Source organism: Periplaneta americana, chromosome 14 (genome assembly GCF_040183065.1).
Source record: "Periplaneta americana isolate PAMFEO1 chromosome 14, P.americana_PAMFEO1_priV1, whole genome shotgun sequence".
Lineage (NCBI taxonomy): Eukaryota > Metazoa > Arthropoda > Insecta > Blattodea > Blattidae > Periplaneta > Periplaneta americana.
The window spans coordinates 126,828,193-126,847,725 of NC_091130.1; the positions used below are offsets into that span (position 1 = coordinate 126,828,193).

At 34.9% G+C, this 19,533-nt stretch overlaps 1 protein-coding gene across 2 annotated transcripts in view; it reads right to left on the reverse strand.

Moving 5' to 3' along the window:
* Positions 1–588: 588 nt before the first annotated feature.
* The window catches only part of LOC138713721 (leucine-rich repeat and transmembrane domain-containing protein 1-like), a 44,543-nt gene continuing 25,598 nt past the window's right edge, over positions 589–19,533 (reverse strand). The window contains exons 2-3 of one of the 2 annotated variants that reach the window (XM_069846032.1): positions 4,619–11,935; positions 589–3,962 (exon numbers count right to left, since the gene is read on the reverse strand). In XM_069846032.1, the coding sequence (XP_069702133.1) occupies positions 10,438–11,922 (1,485 nt within the window). In that variant the 5' untranslated portion in view covers positions 11,923–11,935 and the 3' untranslated portion in view covers positions 589–3,962; positions 4,619–10,437. Of the gene's footprint in view, positions 3,963–4,618; positions 12,263–19,533 lie in introns of those variants that run through there. The other variant, XM_069846033.1, reaches the window with a different exon arrangement.

A 19,533-nucleotide genomic window follows, 5' to 3' on the forward strand; every position in this document is an offset into this window, starting at 1 on the left:
TACTTTAATGACATGCATTAAAGGACTGCTACCAGGTGTATAATTACTACATTTCGGCATGGTCGAGCATAAAAAATTTTATTGAACAAATTTGTAAGTTCTACCAATAAAGATCAGAGAGCTTCTAACATTCTTGCCACATAAAAAAATTAAAAATCCTTGTGAAGGAAGAAAAAATATCCCTATACAGAATACTTGCGGACCCTCAGAATGAGCTTCGGGGACCCCACTTTGAGAACCACTGCGCATAATGCTTTGCAAGTTTGTAGAAGGAACACAGCTGTGCCAACAATATTACGTATCTGGGTAAAAGTAAAACCTTGAACCGGTTGAGACATTCCTCACAATTCAAATTTAATTCAGTCCGTACAATCCACCTGTAAAACAATGTACAAGCAAATGCTGTAAATGTACCTACATTATACAACACACATAAACATGCACGTGTGTGTACGTGCACGTGTAGGCCTAACGTGAATACGGCTGGAATCCTGAACAATTACCGTATGTTTTACGTACGTACCTGTGAATGAAGTTTTGAACCATTATCACTGCCAGGGACGTAAAAATTTACACCAAGTTATCACAGCAGACTTTTTATTAAACAAACAGATGTTATTTACATATAAAAATACAGGCGGTTTCCTCACTTCTCACCTTGGAAGCACACACACACACACACACACACACACACACACACACACACACACACACACACACACACACACACACACACACACACACACACACACACACACACACACACACACACACACACATAGGAATGCGAGAGTAAATACATCTTCATTTCCTCATCTTCATTACACAATTCGCTGGTTACATATTTACACTTACATAAGTCTTTGGATATATTTTTCTTTCAGTCTTGATTGTATTTATTAGCTGGAAAAATGACACGGAACAGATATTACGAATGTGAGTCTGACGTTTAATATCAGAATCCTGAGGCACAAGGTCGAATTATATAGAAAACTATAAAGTTTCCTTCTTTGGTATAAGCTGACATCATTATGATATTAATGGGAGAACTATACAAGTCACATTATAGGTATACATTTCTTCCGATAATTAAATATTAATTACACAGAGTGAAATAAAACAACATAGACCCACTTCAGAAAATAAATTAAGTTGAATAATTGTACAAGGTTATTAGAATAGTCCAGAACAACAGCGCTAATCTTCTTCCTGTGCTCGGAAGGTATACGTTTCACATCTCTGGTAATTCTTATACAGGGTGTTTCAAGAATACACGGCAAAATTGCGGGGTTGGATTTCTCATATAGCAGAAGGAAAGGTTATGTAAACAAGGATCCGGAAATTCGTGATTTCTGATTTATTACATTTTCTTTTAATTTCCTGTAATGATGCACTCTCTTCATTACCTTACAATAAATGTTCGAAATGCCCCCCCCTCCCATATTGCAGACTTCTTCTCATTGTCTCATTGAATTACTAACACGCTCAAAATGGCTGTCGTACGCAATGTATGAGAAGTTTCTAGAATTCCCCCACGAAGTCTTACTTCATCCTCCACAGCATTCGCGTACACTAACAACTTAAAGTACCCCACACAAAGAAATCCAATGGGTTTAGATCGGTTACTAGTCATAAAGTCCAGGATTAGAATGTCCATGCGTCTAAATGGCCATGAAATAATGTCCATGTTGAAAATGTCCTTGCTAAATTGTCCAAAGTCAAAATGTCCATAGTTCTTATAATGTCCACTTCACTCTGATGTCCACTACACCCTATAATGTCCACTAAATCCACTGTTCATGGTAGTTATAGTAACCTATGTAAGATTTTCAAGTGCAATGGATAGACCAGCTAAAATCTTGAATCCACAAAAGGGCCTTTCCTACGTTATCGTGCCTACTTGTACCAACATCACGACTACAATAAAGGTAGAACAAAAATTTACTGGAGGTGTAGCGAAAGAAAACTTGGTAATGCTTCTATGATTACAGGCAGCAATCTTCAATTTCGAGACTTCTACAATGCTTAAAGAATGAAGAAAACTAAGTATGGACGCAAATCATCGAAGTAAGAGTTGGATACACACAAATTAAGGAACCTCTAAATAAAACATATATCATAAATCAAAGACAAATACTGAAAATTGTGAGGAACTATGGAGAAATTCTCACATATGTACGAGGAACTGGATATCATCTGAAATCTGGCGCTGTGTCCCAAAATGAAGAGCAGTAGTCCGGTTTTGGGAAATGTAGGCAATAAGGAAGAAAATGTCCTTTTCACATTTTTTTCTCATAGTTATTTAGTGTTATGAACATTGTGATCTCATGTACATTTTGTGTACGGATATTTTAATTTTTTTTAAAGTACTAGGTTAATTTACGACGTTTTATCAACATCTCAGGTTATTTAGCGTCTGAATGAGATGAAGGTGATAATGCCGGTGAAATGAGTCCGGGGTCCAGCACCGAAAGTTACTCAGCATTTGCTCATATTGGGTTAAGGGAAAACCCCGGAAAAACCTCAACCAGGTAACTTGCTTGCCCCGACCGCGAATCGAACTCGAGCCACCTGGTTTCGCGGCCAGAAGCGCTAGCCGTGGACATTTTGTCTTCATGGAAATTTTGTCCTCATGGACATTTTGGTATATGGACAGTATAAGGTGTAAGGATTTAGTTGAGGTGAGCGTGGAGGCCATGCAATTAGACCACCTCTGCATATCCAGTGATCAAACATTACGTAACTACAGTCATTTTTGAACGTGCTAGTAACTCGTGAGGCGACGAAAAGCGGCCTGCAATATGGCAGTGGTGGACATTTCGAACATTTCTTGTAAGGTAATCAAGAGAGTGCATCATTACAGGAAATTCAAACAAAATGGGATATCTCAGAAATTAGTCTACACGAATCTCCGAACCCATGTTTATATAAACTTTTTTTCTGTTCTACATGTAAGAAATCCAACCTTACATTTTTGCCATGTATTTTTTTAACACTTTGTATAATGCAACATTTACATATTCTTTCCTTTCCGTTCGAAGATGTGAAAATATAGTTAAATAAAGAGAATAAGTATAGACCTACTGCTCTGAACTGCAAGACACTTTTGACAGAAAGCCTTGCATTTAAGATGGGTAGAAATAAGAAGAATATCAAGGTTTTACAAAAGTAATTTAATAACACAAATTCCTTCTTCTTTCAACATAACTTCATTTATGCTGCACTGAAATTGTCAACCGATTAACATATGTTTTCGATGGTGACTAGAAATTTGACTAATCCGTATAATAACTGTATTACAACGACTGAGTTTGAAGTGAATGTAAAACGTACCGTTTACGTCATAATAGAGACAAAAGAACTTGGTACTGCATGGGATAATGGAATGCGCAGTGGTACAGTCATGGTGACCGCAGTACAACCTTGCAATTTGTATTTCTCTTTCTGTATACCTCGCTCTTTATACATATGCACTTCCTGCTTATGACTTATGAGTTATGACAAATGTTGATTCATACAAACATTATTCTTAATAATGAAATATTGCCAACTATGTAAATATTTACTTACGTAAATGCAAACATATTAATTCGCATAATGTATTTTAAGTTGTCTTTCAATTATAAATGACGTGTTTGCAAGCGTAGGAATCATAATTAGAGTAAACATATGTTATCAGTAGTTATTTAAATACAGGTAAACTGTGAGTCAAATATTTCAGGACTAACGACAAAGAATCGGAATGCTCACAGTCGAGTGTAAAAACAGTGAATAATATAATAAATTATTGCATTGAGGGACCATTCTTGTCTTTAGTCATTAGCTGATCGTATTTTATCTAACTTTATTTTTGTGGTTTTAATTTTTCTTTATTTTTGGACACTATCCTGCGTAAATTCTACTTTTGGGTAGTCTGTGCCTAATAAAATTAATCCACCGGTACGTTCATGAGGGTACTAGACCTGCAGAAGTTATAATTTTACTTAATCCACCGGTCGTTCATGAGTGTACTAGACCTGCAGAAGTTATAATTTTACTTAATCCACCGGTACGTTCATGAGTGTACTAGACCTGCAGAAGTTATAATTTTACTCAATCCACAGGTACGTTCATGAGTGTACTAGACCTGCAGAAGTTATAATTTTACTTAATCCACCGGTCGTTCATGAGTGTACTAGATCTGCAGAAGTTATAATTTTACTTAATCCACCGGTCGTTCATGAGTGTACTAGACCTGCAGAAGTTATAATTTTACTTAATCCACCGGTACGTTCATGAGTGTACTAGACCTGCAGAAGTTATAATTTTACTTAATCCACCGGTACGTTCATGAGTGTACTAGACCTGCAGAAGTTATAATTTTACTTAATAAACTGGTACGTTCATGAGTGTACTAGACCTGCAGAAGTTATAATTTTACTTAATCCACCGGTACGTTCATGAGTGTACTAGACCTGCAGAAGTTATAATTTTACTTAATAAACTGGTACGTTCATGAGTGTACTAGACCTGCAGAAGTTATAATTTTACTTAATCCACCGGTCGTTCATGAGTGTACTAGACCTGCAGAAGTTATAATTTTACTTAATCCACCGGTACGTTCATGAGTGTACCAGACTTGCAGAAGTTATAATTTTACTTAATCCACCGGTACGTTCATGAGTGTACTAGACCTGCAGAAGTTATAATTTTACTTAATCCACCGGTACGTTCATGAGTGTACTAGACCTGCAGAAGTTATAATTTTACTTAATCCACCGGTACGTTCATGTGTGTACTAGACCTGCAGAAGTTATAATTTTACTTAATCCACCGGTACGTTCATGAGTGTAATAGACCTGCAGAAGTTATAATTTTACTTAATCCACAGGTACGTTCATGAGTGTACTAGACCTGCAGAAGTTATAATTTTACTTAATCAACTGGTAAGTTCATGAGTGTACTGGACCTGCAGAAGTTACAATTTTACTTAATCCACAGGTACGTTCATGAGTGTACTAGACCTGCAGAAGTTATAATTTTACTTAATCAACTGGTACGTTCATGAGTGTACTAGACCTGCAGAAGTTATAATTTTGCTTGAATATATGTATGTGACTTCAAATGAAACGACGTCCATATAAATGTGTTAGACAAAACACTCTAATGACCAGATTGTGCTTCTTGTTTATTGTTGTCATAAGGCGTGAAAATGAGTTGATACCATCAAAGTATGAAATGGAATCAGACTGTGAAAGACTCTTTCAAAGAGAAGCGAATGGCCTATCAAAGCTACTTTTACTTCTTAGACTAACGGAGTAAGATTTTTTCTCAACGTCTCTTTGTATCACACGAGAAAGTCGACAGACGTTTTTCTGCTTACTTTTCTTTTAATTTCACTGAGGAAGAGTCATTATTATTAATCAGATCGAATCAGATATACAGGGTGAACCGTAAGTAATGTCATTAATTACAAAGGATTATTGTTTGAGATATTGCAAACAAAAGAGTTTAACATAACTTTGCTCGTTTTTGCTTGCTGGAGATAAACATTGCTTTATATGAAACATTTCATAGCGTGTTTTGGGAAGTCATTGATCTAATTCCCAATATGCTCAGACAATTTGAGAGAGCAGAGTATTATGATAATAAATTATTGAAAGAATTTTAGTTTTGTCCTTTAAATGTGCACAAATATGATCCGAACAAATGTACCTTTGTAAAATTCTTTTGAAGAACGAAAAGTTAGATTTGTTCGGATCAAATTTCTACATATTTAAAGGGCAAAACTAATTATTTTTCTATAATTTATTATCTTAATACACTGCTCTCTTAAATTCACTGAGCATATTGGAAATTAAATTAATGACATCCTCAAAGCACGCTGTGTAATATTTAGGATGAAACAATTTTTATCTCGAATGTTTTTTGTTTCAAATATCTCAAAGAATAAACCCCTGAAATTAATAACATTACTTATGGTTCTTTCTGTAGAAACAGTTACTTGAAAATAAACTGATGAAAGTGATACACTGCAAAACTGTACGTTTTTATGTAAATTATATAATTTAAACATCTGCTTTGAGTAATTTTATTTGGCATTTGAAATTATCGATATTTATTTGATAAATATTATTCCGTAAATTATTACATCTACGATGAATGTGAAATTTGTGGATATTGCATTTAAACTTGAAATGTATTTCACGTATTATCTTGTAGCAAACGGACTGGAACAAAATGAGAAACAAGTTATAGTCATTCAATTATTTATCTCTTTACATTAATTGAAAAATTTTGCATTGTAAACGTTTGTTTTTGTAATTCAAAAATTTTAAGTAGGCCTAATAAAAATATGAATAATCAAAATATTGAGAAACTTTAAAGAAACTTACGTTTTAATGTAGATATTGGTAAATGAAAAATCAGGAGAGCTTTTCATGACGTTGTATTTACAATACTTAATCCTTAAATTCGCAAAGTATCCCATAGGATACAACAGGTTAATAGGCTATTGCTATAATTTTAATAGAACAATAGAAAAAAATTGGTGAGAAAATTAAAATTTCACAATACTACAATATTGTACAACATATAAAATATGGACATTGCGATAGTTGTTTTCTTTACAGTCCGACACGGTTTAATAAACTAGTGTGAGAAATGAAGTTTTGCCAATTTACGAAAAGATCTCTCAAATTTAGACTACAGTCATAGGAATCACACAGTTATACTACGTTTGAAATCTCAACGTACAGTACTTATTTGTGACATGCGTAATGCAATTTACCATCAAAAATTGATTCTTTCGTATCAATATGGTGAAAAGTAATGTTTTATATAGGTTTCACGCAGATAAATGCCATCGGCCTTTTACTGTTACATATCGAACACGATTGCCGAGGAAATAATGTGTACATTTCCCCTGGATCGAGTCAAGCACGGGGAAGTTTTATGTTGCGTAGTATAGTATGGGCAGACAGCAAAGTATGACTTCAGTTCAATGCAGTTCAGTTTAATTCGTGGCAATGTAGTACAAATTACAACAGTGAATATTCATTTATGATATGTAAAGTGCATACATTTTATTTTTCCACGCTCACGGATGTGGAGCGGAGTCGGCAGTGCACAGCACAGCTGCAAACATACGAGCGTGGAAAAATAAAATGTATGCACTGTATATTACAAAGAAATTGCACAAAATGTTTCGTGCTCTATTTCCAGTAGTTGACGGTTCTAACACTTATTATAAGGCAAATAAATTACATCTGTAATGTGATGTATAAGTCGCGAGATTTTTTTTTTTTTTGCTGAAAGCTGAAGCGCTGAATCACCGATAAGCGGACTGTTACTTGCCCATGTCACTTTTCGAACGCCGCTGTACTAACAGAAACCTGTTTCCAAACGTACACCTATTAGAATGTAGTGCAGGGTATCATTGTTTTGCTTCACTCTGTGTTCATTCACATCATACCTATGATTACAAAAACAAATAATACTGCAACAAAAACGACTGTTACATTACACAAATTTTACACAACGTTAGTATGTAAAATATTTTGGCACATCACACTTGTAGAAAGAGCTTGTAAACAAAGCAATGTAGAAGAGAAGATGTGGTAATTCACTGCCCTAGATTTGAAATCTTCGACAAAAACAAGTTTTGTGAAAAATGTACTAAAAACTTGTACAGAAAATTCATTGTTACCACTTTTATACACTGTTTATTTATAATTTTACTGACATTTTTACAGAGATGCAAAACTTTGAACACTTCACTATGATGTTAATTTATTTAGGTGTGTAAAAACTTTATTTTCTCTTTAAGTAATATTATGAAAGCATTATTTAATGGTATAGATTTAGATCGACGACAGTTAAAGGGCAACTGGTTACGGATTGGAATGTCCTGGGTTTAATTCCGGAATCCCTGGTGCTAGCAGGATTTTTCTCGTTACAGAACTTCTAGAACTGTACCGGAGTCCAACCAATCTCCTGTCAAATTGAGTACCGGTTCTTTCCTGAAGGTAAAAAGCGGCCGGAGCATGATACTGACTACACTATCTCATCTAATACCAAGGTCATGAAAACCTGGATTTCCACCTCGAAAGCCTCCATAAGCTTTTCAGAAGTCTAAAGTGAACATCTTCACTTTTTGTGGATTTAAAACAATTTTAAAAACGTCGGTAATGCAATAAAATAACGAATTGTAGTTTAACTTTCTTTTGGAGACTTCTTTAATTAACTGTCTCAAAAAATTGACAACAAATCAATTAATTAACTTATACTAATTTTAATAATTTTCATTAATTAGTTTCTCTGACTAAAGTGTTAGCTGAACTGATTGTGAATTTACAACAGGCAATGCTGACGTAAAGTGGCATTATAAATGAAGGAGCTGCATGAATAATTAATAATTACTCAGAAATAAGCATTATCCCTCATTAATTAAACCTTGCAATATAAAGTGGATGGCGAACCACCCTCTTTCCTCCATAATAGGGAATAAAGCGAGAGGTTCTTGAAATTTTAATAACTTAACAGAACAGCATAATGAATATGAAATGGAAAAAGTGCTTTATGGCCAACAAGCATACCTGAAGGTGTTCGAAAATTTAAACGATGGACGAAATACCGACATACTGTAGGCAAGAGTGAAGTGTGTAAAATGTAAATTTATCACTTAACCAAACACATTTCTTACATTTTTAAGCTTTCACATACGTAAACGTGAGTTTTTTTTATAAAATACGTAGCTAACCTATTTATTTGTAGGGATTTAAAAATATAACTATTTTGATCATGTATCAGCCATTCCAGTTGTTAGGGATGTTACATTTTTACTATTTTCAAACTCTGTATATTGAAAATAAAATTACTTTTGTCAACTTTTATTATTAGAATGGATTTAAAAGATGACTATCATTTTACAGAAAAAAAGTTGTTTCAATAAAATTTATTATTATTGCAGAAAATAAAGAAAAGGTTCCGTCACGGATGTTACAAAATTTGTAAACTCACTTCACACCTTATTAACCAAAAGTATAAAAACAGGTCTCTGCCTCAAGCAAAAAGAGATTCATTCTCATAGTGTCCATGAGAAAGCTATGGAAATCTCATTACATCCAATTAGTTCACAAAAACATAATCAATAAATATTTTAAATGTCACGGATTTTACATATTGTCTTTGTTCCTGCATAACTCCTACAGTATGTGCAAAATATGAAAATTTTCAGTAGGAAGAAAAAACACATTTATTCTTCTATGGCAGTAGTGCATAGGAGATAGTGAATTCTTACATTTTCGATAGAATGAAATATATAATTACACATAGGAGATTTTATTATTTGCTGTATCACTATTTACGTTATTTAATAGAGCAAAAATCTGAAAATCGATAAATATGTCACATAGGAGTTATTGCAGGAACAACGACGATATATTTTCTCACGGATGTTACAGATGAGTCAATGTCCTCCATTTTTTCCAGTTTCAAAACAACTCTGACATTTCTAAGTCAAAATATTCACTTGAACTGTAAGATTGCTAATTGTTATTAACCCACTCTACTTAAAATAAATGACGGTTTCTTGATCTTGGAGCTCTGGAATTAACAGTGCAAGCTCTTCAAATATTTCTTCAACAATAGCTCCTTGATAAACATATATTAACAGCTGATCTGTCTATGAGTAAGTGCTGTAAACTTTAGGAAAACAAAAAGTACCCATTACCTAGCAAGACCACTTAGATTCAATGCCCATAAAACTTGTAAAATATTTCTCTTTTCAAAATAAAACATTAGAATATTCAATTTAGAGCCTCATCTATGTTTTACACTAATAATAAATAAATATTTATAAAAATACTTTTTTTCACTGGAATTCCCAATTTGCCTGGAATGGCTGATATCTGAGTTTATGTGACTCTTAGTCAAGTGGTGGATGATAATAACTGTCAATTGTGCATTTTTGTTTGAGATTTTACATTATTTTGTATTTACATATGAGATTTAATGCTCTCATGACAGGTATTATTTAACTTTAGCTCCATTTTCGGGGCGGCTCAGTGTGAAATTTAACCCAGAGCCGAAATTAGTTTGGTCAATACTTTTGTCAGGAAGTTCATCAATGACATATTTTCAGAAGGGACGTACAGTGTGATATTCCACAGAACCTATTGAAATATCACACAATTTCATTTACCTTAACTGTAGAAATTGTGTCCGTAGATCAGCTCGCTCTCCAACAGGATCACTGCATTAACCAACACTTTCACACATTTTTATTTCGGTGAATTACAAAAATGCTGGACAAATTCCAACACGGCACTCAATGTACACGATTCACCGATAAGTTTGACTTATGCAATGAACGTTCAAACGCTCTCGGATTTAGGATCATTTTACGAGTATGAAATACATAACGGGATTCAAACAACAGTTGTCACAGAAGCGGAATTACTTCCGTTTTATACTCGGAACATTCCGCACTTCCGGCACTATAAACCGAGAATTCGTCGTCGGCGCTTCCCTGGCACTTCTATACTTCTTCAAACTCCCAGCTCTTACTGTTGTGTTCTGTTCATAAGTAGACATAGGACTCGAACGCGATAGAGAATTCGCTTTATATTGTGGGTTTTGAATAATGAGACCCGTTTCCTCAGGAGAAACCTCCGTTGGAAGATTCAACGGAGTTGATACACCACGAGTTTTGAAACTTGGCACACGCACCACTTCTGCTGCAATATTATCACCAACTTGAAACTGAAGGATGTTTCTATTTGATTCAGATGGTATAACATTATCGTAATGAGTGGGAGGTTTGTTGTTACCGTTCCTTGAATTGTGATAACTGCTGTTAAACTGATCAGTTTGATTGATGTAGCCTATGGAATTTGTTCTCGAGAGATTTCCGGAGTTTTCTTCATTGGCTTTTATTCGGCGACAAATAAAAAACACTGCCACTACAATCACCACGATCACACCACACACTGAACCCGCTATAATTCCAATCATCGTCCAGTCCTCTTCGCCTGAGGTGTCACCCGCTTCGGAGTCTGTTTTCTCATCAGTCGGTTCGGGACTGCCGTCTTCAGGACTGCCAGTTTCCGTCGGTTCCATGCCGCTACCGCTTCCCTCCACCTCACTGGCTTCGACGTTGGTTTCGTTTACCTCTAACAATTCTTCTGTCAGCGCCAGAGCTTCCGGTTCCTCAGTCTCACAGTCTAAATTCTCGACCATCCTCCAAGACTGCTCGTCGTCGGTGAGGCAGGTGATATTGCTGCTGGAGCATAGAGCCCAGACAGTCCTCAGATGACAATCGTAATCCAGAGGGTTTCCGGACATATCCAGAAGCGATAAACTCGACATTTCAATAAATATGGCTTCATCCAAGATTTCTATTTTGTTATTCGATATGTCTAATATTTCCAGAGAGCTAAGGGCTGATAGATCTGATAAACTGTCGAAAGTTAGCATGTTTCTACTTAGATTTAGGATTTTTAATTCTGTATTGAAGGTAAAATCAAGTTTAAGTTCCTCAATGTTGTTATTACTCAGGTCTAAATTTGTGAGGTTGGTATTAGTCTGGAAAAGACCTCGGTGTAGATGTTCAAGTTTATTGTTATGCAAGTCTATAGTCTCTAGCCCCTCCAGTCTGATGAATGCCTCAGGTTCGAGTCTTTCAATGTCGTTGTCACTCAACGAAAGCTCTCTCAAGCGTGGTACTTCGTCGAGGTCGTTGTTGCTCACCATCGATATGTTGTTGAAGGACAGGTCGAGGACTACTGCGTCTTCTTGCAGGTCACTGGGTATTGAAGTGAGGGCTGCGCTCCGACACACGATCTCTGCATTCTCGCACGTGCAGCCAGCCGGACACGAAGACACGTTCCGCAGGAGCAGCAGTAGCAGCAGCGTTGCGATGCGTCTCGGCAAGAAGTTCATGTTGCTTTCGTGCCTGTCAACAGTAAACTGCTTGAGTATGGTACACAGCAAGTAGCCTGCTTACTCATTTATGGCATGACGTAATACCGACACAGGACAGTTGTTTCTAATTACGTAGTCATGTTCTTTTTCTACTAAAGCACAAGCATAGTGATTCGTGGAGTGCGTCTTTGTTCCCTGTAGAGACGGCAAACGCAACATCAAGTGCTGAATATGTCGCTAAACGGCGCTAATCCGTGTGTGCCAGTCACATGGTTCTCTGTGTTACGTCAGCATTGTAATTCTGATCACAAAGGCCGCGTAGGAATTCAATGGCTTGAGAACGGAAACTGTTGCGCTCGTTGAGAACTATCTGGTTGAAGTTCGAAGTCTAGACTGGTGAGAGGAAAGACAAGAAAGATAGAGTGGGGGGAAGAGGATGGGGAACTCAAGGACGATTGTGTACCTGTGATCTCATAGTTCCATGAGGCGATTTCCTGTTATTGTATTACGAACAGATTGTCAAGTATAAAAAATGAACATTCTTTCCTCGTGTAAGTCACTGCTTTAAATTTTAAACTCAGCAACTGACATGAGAACAAAAAGATTTGAAGACAACTTAAAAAATAAGCCTTTTTTTTTTCTTTTCACATGCATAAAAACGCATGACTGACAATTTAATGAATACCGCCACTACCATTATTAATATTATTATTATCAGGGAACGGATTTATATGGACTAAAAATATATGAAATATGTAAATATATATGTAGTTATTTTTACCAAAATATGGAATTAAATATGGATTTTTACCAAAATATGGAATTAAATATGGACTTAAAATTATAAAAAAATGACTATGTACGTTAAATATTGGTACATTTTAATCAAACTAAACAAAAAATATAATGGACGTACCTTATCTTCCAATGTAGTTTCAACAAAACACAATTTTTATTGTCTGTTACCATAACAATAGGTTACAAACATTTCTTTCAAGTGCTGAAAAGTGAATCTTCTTCTATTGTCTCTGAGGATAGATTTATACTGACTAAAAGAGCGTTCGACGTCACAAGAAGTAACTGGTACATAATTCAATTTCACAATGTCTGCTGGGGATAAGTCCAAGTTAATCTTCACTGTTGATTCACCACTCATCACAGCAACAACCTTTTGTAGTTCTTCATATCCAGGGTTTTTTGAAAGTACAGTGTCCACCTTAGCTCTTACTGCATCTGCAACTTTACCTCTACCACGATTCAGTTGTTCCACAGTACTATTTATAATTTCAAAACTTTCAGATAGTGAAAGGTGCCTATTTTGGAGACTTTTGAGCGTTTTTATGATGCATGAAAATGTATGCTGAATGTGAGCTAAGTCATTCTTCACACTTATGTCACAGGTAACTGTTTTCGCAGTATCAATTGAGACTGCATCTTCAGAGTCCAATGCAAGGAGAACATTGTTAATAGAGTCTATATGTTCGGCATAATATTCAACTGCTTCTAGCCATGTACCCCATCTAGTTAAAATTGGCTTTGGTGGCAATGGAATTTCAGGGTACATTTCTTTCAACACGTTAACTCTACTGGGAGCTTTGAGAAATACTTTTTTCACTGATGAAATCAACAAATCTACTTTAGGGAAATTGTCTCTGACCACTTCTGCCACACGATGAAATGCATGCGCCACACAAGTAAAATGAGTCAATTTAGGATATACAACAGATAATGCTTGTCCAGCTTTGACCATATAAGGGGCAGCATCGCTAATAAAGAATAACACATTATCGTACATAATACCCTTTGGCCACAGGATACCCATAGCTTCGTTGAACAGTTTAACTATAGTTTTGTTATTGCACTTTTCTAGAACATCACAATGTAAAAGAATTCGTTCAGAATATTGTTCACTTAACAAACCGATAACTACATTACCAACAAGTCTACCTTCTTTGTCGGGAGTCTCATCAATGGAAACCCAAATTGAACTATCTTTAATTTCATCTCTTATCTTCTGTATTGTCTCATCGTAGATGGATGGAGCATACGTCTTCCTAAGTGTTGACTCATCCGGGATTGTATGTTGAGTATATTTTTCAAGGAATTCCCTGAAGACCTTATTCTTTAGTTTGTAGAGAGGAATATCAGCAGAGATGAGAGAACGGCACAGGTCGATGTTAAACTCAGATCTTACATTCGATGTTGTTGGTTGTGTTAAAAACAATTGTCTCTGCTTGGAATTTAGTTGTTTGTTGGCCTGATGTTTACTAGTTGTAATGTGTTGTTGCACCAGGAACTTTTGTGTAGATGATACTGCACACTGACACAAATTACAAAATAATATTTTATTGTCAGTTGATAAACCATCTTCTTTAAATTCTGAAATGTAACTTGTTAGTTTTGATTTTAAATTGACTGAATGACGTACTTTTGGCATATTTACCGTCTTTATAGTATGATTTACAAAACTGAACCTATGTGTACTCTGACTGGCATTTAACTGTTGAGCTGCACAACTGAAGTCTGTTAAAAATTTTAAATTAAATTAATACAGTTTTGTAACTTACTTTCCCATTGTTGATAGGACTGCTAATTTTCAAATAACTCTGATGTTAAAGGGATTACTGAACATGTGTTTAAATCTCTATTGTTGAAATGTATTTTTAAAAGTTAATGGAATTTTGTTTTGTTTTATTGTTAAACCTAATATAATATGGACTGTTTTATATGAAATATGGAAAATATATGGAAATTAACGAAAATATGTACTAAACTCTAAAATATGGAAAAATATGGAAAATAAAAGTAGGATTTTTCAACCCTACACATTGTGAAACATAAAGATAATGCAAAATATAAATTATATTAGCTTTATAAGTAAATATGTATTTACATATAAATCCTTTCCCTGATTATTATTATTATCATTATTATTATTATTGTCCAGGAAAGTAGAATAAATAAATAAACAAATAAATAAAGCAAGTAAAGTAAGTAAATAAATAAACAGACAAATAAGTGAATATATAAATAAAGTAAATAAATAAACAGACAAGTAAAGTAAGTAAATACATAAACAAACAAACAAGTGAATATATAAATAAAGAAAGTAAGTTAAGTAAGTAAATAAATAAACAGACAAGTAAAATAAGTAAATAAATAAACAAATAAATAAGTGAATATATAAATAAAGAAAGTAAGTAAAGGAAGTAAGTAAATAAATAAATAGTCAAGTAGAGTAAGTAAATAAATAAACATACAAATAAGTGAATATATAAAGAAAGAAAGTAAGTAAAATAAGCAAGTAAATAAATAAAGAGACAAGTAAAGTAAGTAAATAAATAAACAAAGAAATAAGTGAATATATACAATTTTTTGTAAGTAAAGAAAGTAAGTAAAGTAAGTAAATAAACAAACAAATAAGTGAATATATAAGTAAAGAAAGTAAGAAAATAAATAAATAGACAACTAAAGTAAGTAAATAAATAAATAAACAAATAAATGACTATATAAGTAAAGAAAGTAAGTAAATAAATAAATAGACAAGTAAAGTAAGTAAATAAATAAACAAACAAATAAGTGAATATATAAGTAAAGAACGTAAGTAAAGTAAGTAAGTAAGTAAATAAATAAGCAAACAAATCAGTGAATATTTAAATAAAGAAAGTAAGTAAAGTAAGTAAGGAAATAAATAAATAAATATGTAAATAAATGAATAAGTACAGTAAGTAAATAAGTAAATAAGTAAATAAATAAATAAATAAATAAATAAATAAGTACAGTAAGTAAGTAAAGAAGTAAATACGTAAGTAAAGAAATGAATAAACAAATAAGTAAACTAAATAAATAAACTAATATATATAAATAAATAAAAGATCGTAGTGCTTTTTTAAAATGCCATCTTCAGCATGAAACGGTGCACAGAAGTCGTATCAGGCGGTGCGACGACTCCTTCCGGCCCCTTCTCCTACCCGCAACTTCCTTTGAGTGGGAAACAAGAGGTTCATTGTGTGGGGCCGAGAATTTACTGTACTTCGGGCACTACTGGAAGTCCGTGGTAACTTTCTGAGGCCGACTGCATGCACTAGACTTCCTAACTCAGTCTCTTACAGTCAGTGTGGTAGAATAACTCAGAAGAAGACCTCTGTATATATGTCCAGTGCATATATTAACATGCTCAACACACAACCAAAGGCTTAAATTGTCTTGGTACAAAACATCATACGTATACACTTAAGAACGAGAGACGAGACCCGTGTGGTTCTTACTTTGCATACAGGAGATTCATTATTAAATATCCGGTATCAATGTCGAATAAAGATTTACGAGATTTTGTTCAGTTTCCGCATTTAAATAGCCCATAGCCAATTTGCTTGAAATTTTTTTCCGATTTTCAAAGCCGTATCTTAAAATCTCACATCGGTGAAGACAAAATAACTAAGATAAAGGTATCTTCTTATTCATATGAAGACACATAAAGGACCTTCATGATCTCGTCACTAACAAGGAGAGGACACGCTCTGTATATCACCGAATTAAATCAGATTTTGTGACATGAAAGTACAAGACACACTGTTTAAAGTCATACCTGGTATGGGTGGCCAATGACCCCTCGTTTTGGAAATATTGGCTATTGTTTATGACATACTTCCGTTAGGTGCCTAATTATAATAATAATAATGATGATTTATTTTAGCAGGCAGAGTTAAGGCCGTAAGGCCTTCTCTTCCACTCAACCAGCAAAAAGTGTATATACATATGCATGAACTTACAAAGAATTCAACAATTTGATTTAGATGAGAGTTACATGTATACAAGAGTTATTTACGAATTAAACAACAAAATACTATGAACTATTAATTAAACACTGAAATAAACTGTGTAGCAGAATTAAACTAGAATACATAGAATGTTAATATATTTCAAATGATATTAGATAATAGAAAGAGATTATTATGAGACAATTTTGAAAATACAGCACAATCAGGATGATGTCTAAAGAAAAAAGTAACAGTGTAGTCAGTGATAGTTTAAATCAGTATGATTGGAGTGAAATGCTAATAAGGTTATCTTTTAAGCTGTTCTTAAAGGTGTTTGTTGTCTTGCAGCCTCTAATACTTTGTGACAAGGAATTCCATTGACGCGAGGTGGATATTGTAAAAGATGAGGAATAACAAGATGTTCTGTGAAGAGGTATATTTAGCGTGCTACAGATAAGTGATCTGGTATTTACGTCGTGGTTAGAGTATAGATAAGAGAAACGAGACGAAACGTAATTTGGTGTTGAGGTGTGCAGAATTCGAAAGAGTAAAGACAAAGAGTGTAAAGTTCTGCGTTCTTTAAGTCGGAGCCACGAGAGACTTGCGAAGGACGGTGGGAAGCATTAGACTGTGTAACAGCGTAGCTCATGTGGTTGGATGCTGAGTTATCATCCACGCAACCCGAGTTCGAATCCTAATGCCTTCTCATTTTTTAAAGCTTGATATTATTATTATTATTATTATTATTATCATTATTATTATTATTATTATTATTATTATTATTATTATTATTTTAATTCACTTTCAGTTGTCAGTTCCTATATTCAAAGCCATGTTGAAATGTGCGTGGTATGCATCAAAATTGATAAACGAACGAGAAGTGTTTGTGAATGTAAATGATATCTGTTTCGCAGCAGAAGTGCGGAAAAATGTGTGTGACTGTGGACAACCTTCTTCCATTTGCTGTGCATGGTTCAGGAAATATGTACTGTCCGTTACTCAGGTGAAGACGAGGGGCAAGAATGTGACCTTCTTGACTATCGCTGCTGATTATTATAAACATCGCTCAGATAAGCATCCCAGTAGCCAGGTTATTACTCGTGCAGGAAACATGAGTAACAATGCGTATGGAAATTAAAGCTAAGTTGAACGGAAGGAGACCTAATGTTTCCGCTTACTACATTACAAATATTGACGTGTTGTCGTACGTTATCTGTTCACATCCCTTCCTCCTCAGTCCGCTCTCGTCTTCTCCTGAGTCACCGACAGTATGTTTTGTGTGTTTTTATGACATCATAATGAATCGGGTACAAAATGAAATGGAATAGCTGCTACAGAAATAGAACAGACACCAGTGACACATCTTACCTTCCTACATGAGCAATATTTCATTGTTTATCCTTTACAATACATTGTTAGTTAATTTAGTAATTTGTTTAAAATATGATGAAGCATTCAGTACATTGAGAAATATGATATAGGTATGTAAATAGATAACCGTGATCACAATATTAATCATTATTAAGAAAAAAATATAGGACCAGTTTAGATTCGAACTGAGGTTGCCTGGATAACAACTCAGCATCCATCCATATGGGCTACGCTGTTACACAGTCTAATGCTTCCCTATTAGGCACCTAACGGAAGTATGTCACAAACAATAGCCAATATTTCCAAAACGAGGTGTCATTGGCCACCCATACCAGGTATGACTTTAAACAGTATGTCTTGTACTTTCATCTCACACAATCTTATTCCATTCGGTGATGTACAGAGCGTGTCCTCTCCTTGTAAGTGAGATGGTGTGGGCGGCACCACGCTTCGGCCGTATTAACTCCCGGAAAAGACCCAGTACAGTACTGTACTCCAACCAGGAGAAAGACTCAGGGGAATAAGACGCAGCGGGGTATTGCTGTGAATGAATGTTGATGTCATAAGATGTCATAAGGTCACACACGTGGGTACACGCATCTCCATTGGCTAACTTTCAAAGCACAAACGATAACACTGATACACACATACTTATACTACCCTAGTCACAAAATTATATCACGGTTAATCTCCTGGGGCCGTATTCATAGACATTCTTAGCGCGGGCTTCCGGTGGATGATCAGCGAACTAACGTTTTTCGTATTCATAAACCAGTGTTAGCGATATGATATGATATGAATCCTGTACAAGTATCCAGTCTATAGCCAGGGCTAGTTTAGCACACTCGTAGCGCGGGCTAGCAAAATGTCTATGAATAGCACCCCTGGTCTTTTAATCCCTCCATACAGGTAATAATATATGCAGGAGCGCATGTTTTTTAAACTGACGTTATAACGGTAATATTATCTATCTACTTCGCTCCAATAAATGACGCAATATTAAGCACATTCCTTTCACGGTTAATAAAAAAAGATGTTATGTTTTATTTAACGACGCTCGCAACTGCAGAGGTTATATCAGCGTCGCCGAATGTGCCGCAATTTTGTCCCTCATGAGTTCTATTACATGCCAGTAAATCTACTGACATGAGTCTGTCGCATTTAAGCCAATGCCATCGACCTGGCCCGCAACCTTGGGCATAGAAGGCCAGCTTCACGGTTAATCTCCTGGTTGGAGAAAGTATTCAATTTGATAGAAGGCTGAGTGTCCCCAGGGGCCATTTTGAAAGTTTAGCAACGAGGATCCAACCACCATCCAGAATTGTATCCAGGATCTTCCAGTCCATAACTAGTTGCTCTACCAACTGAGTTATCCATCCGATACGTGTTTAAAATCATCAACAATTTACCGACTTAATAAATAAACGTAGTGTGAAACTAGTGTTAATCTCGCAAAAACTAAATTTTTAGAAAATTTTTGTTTGAGTCGAAAATCGAA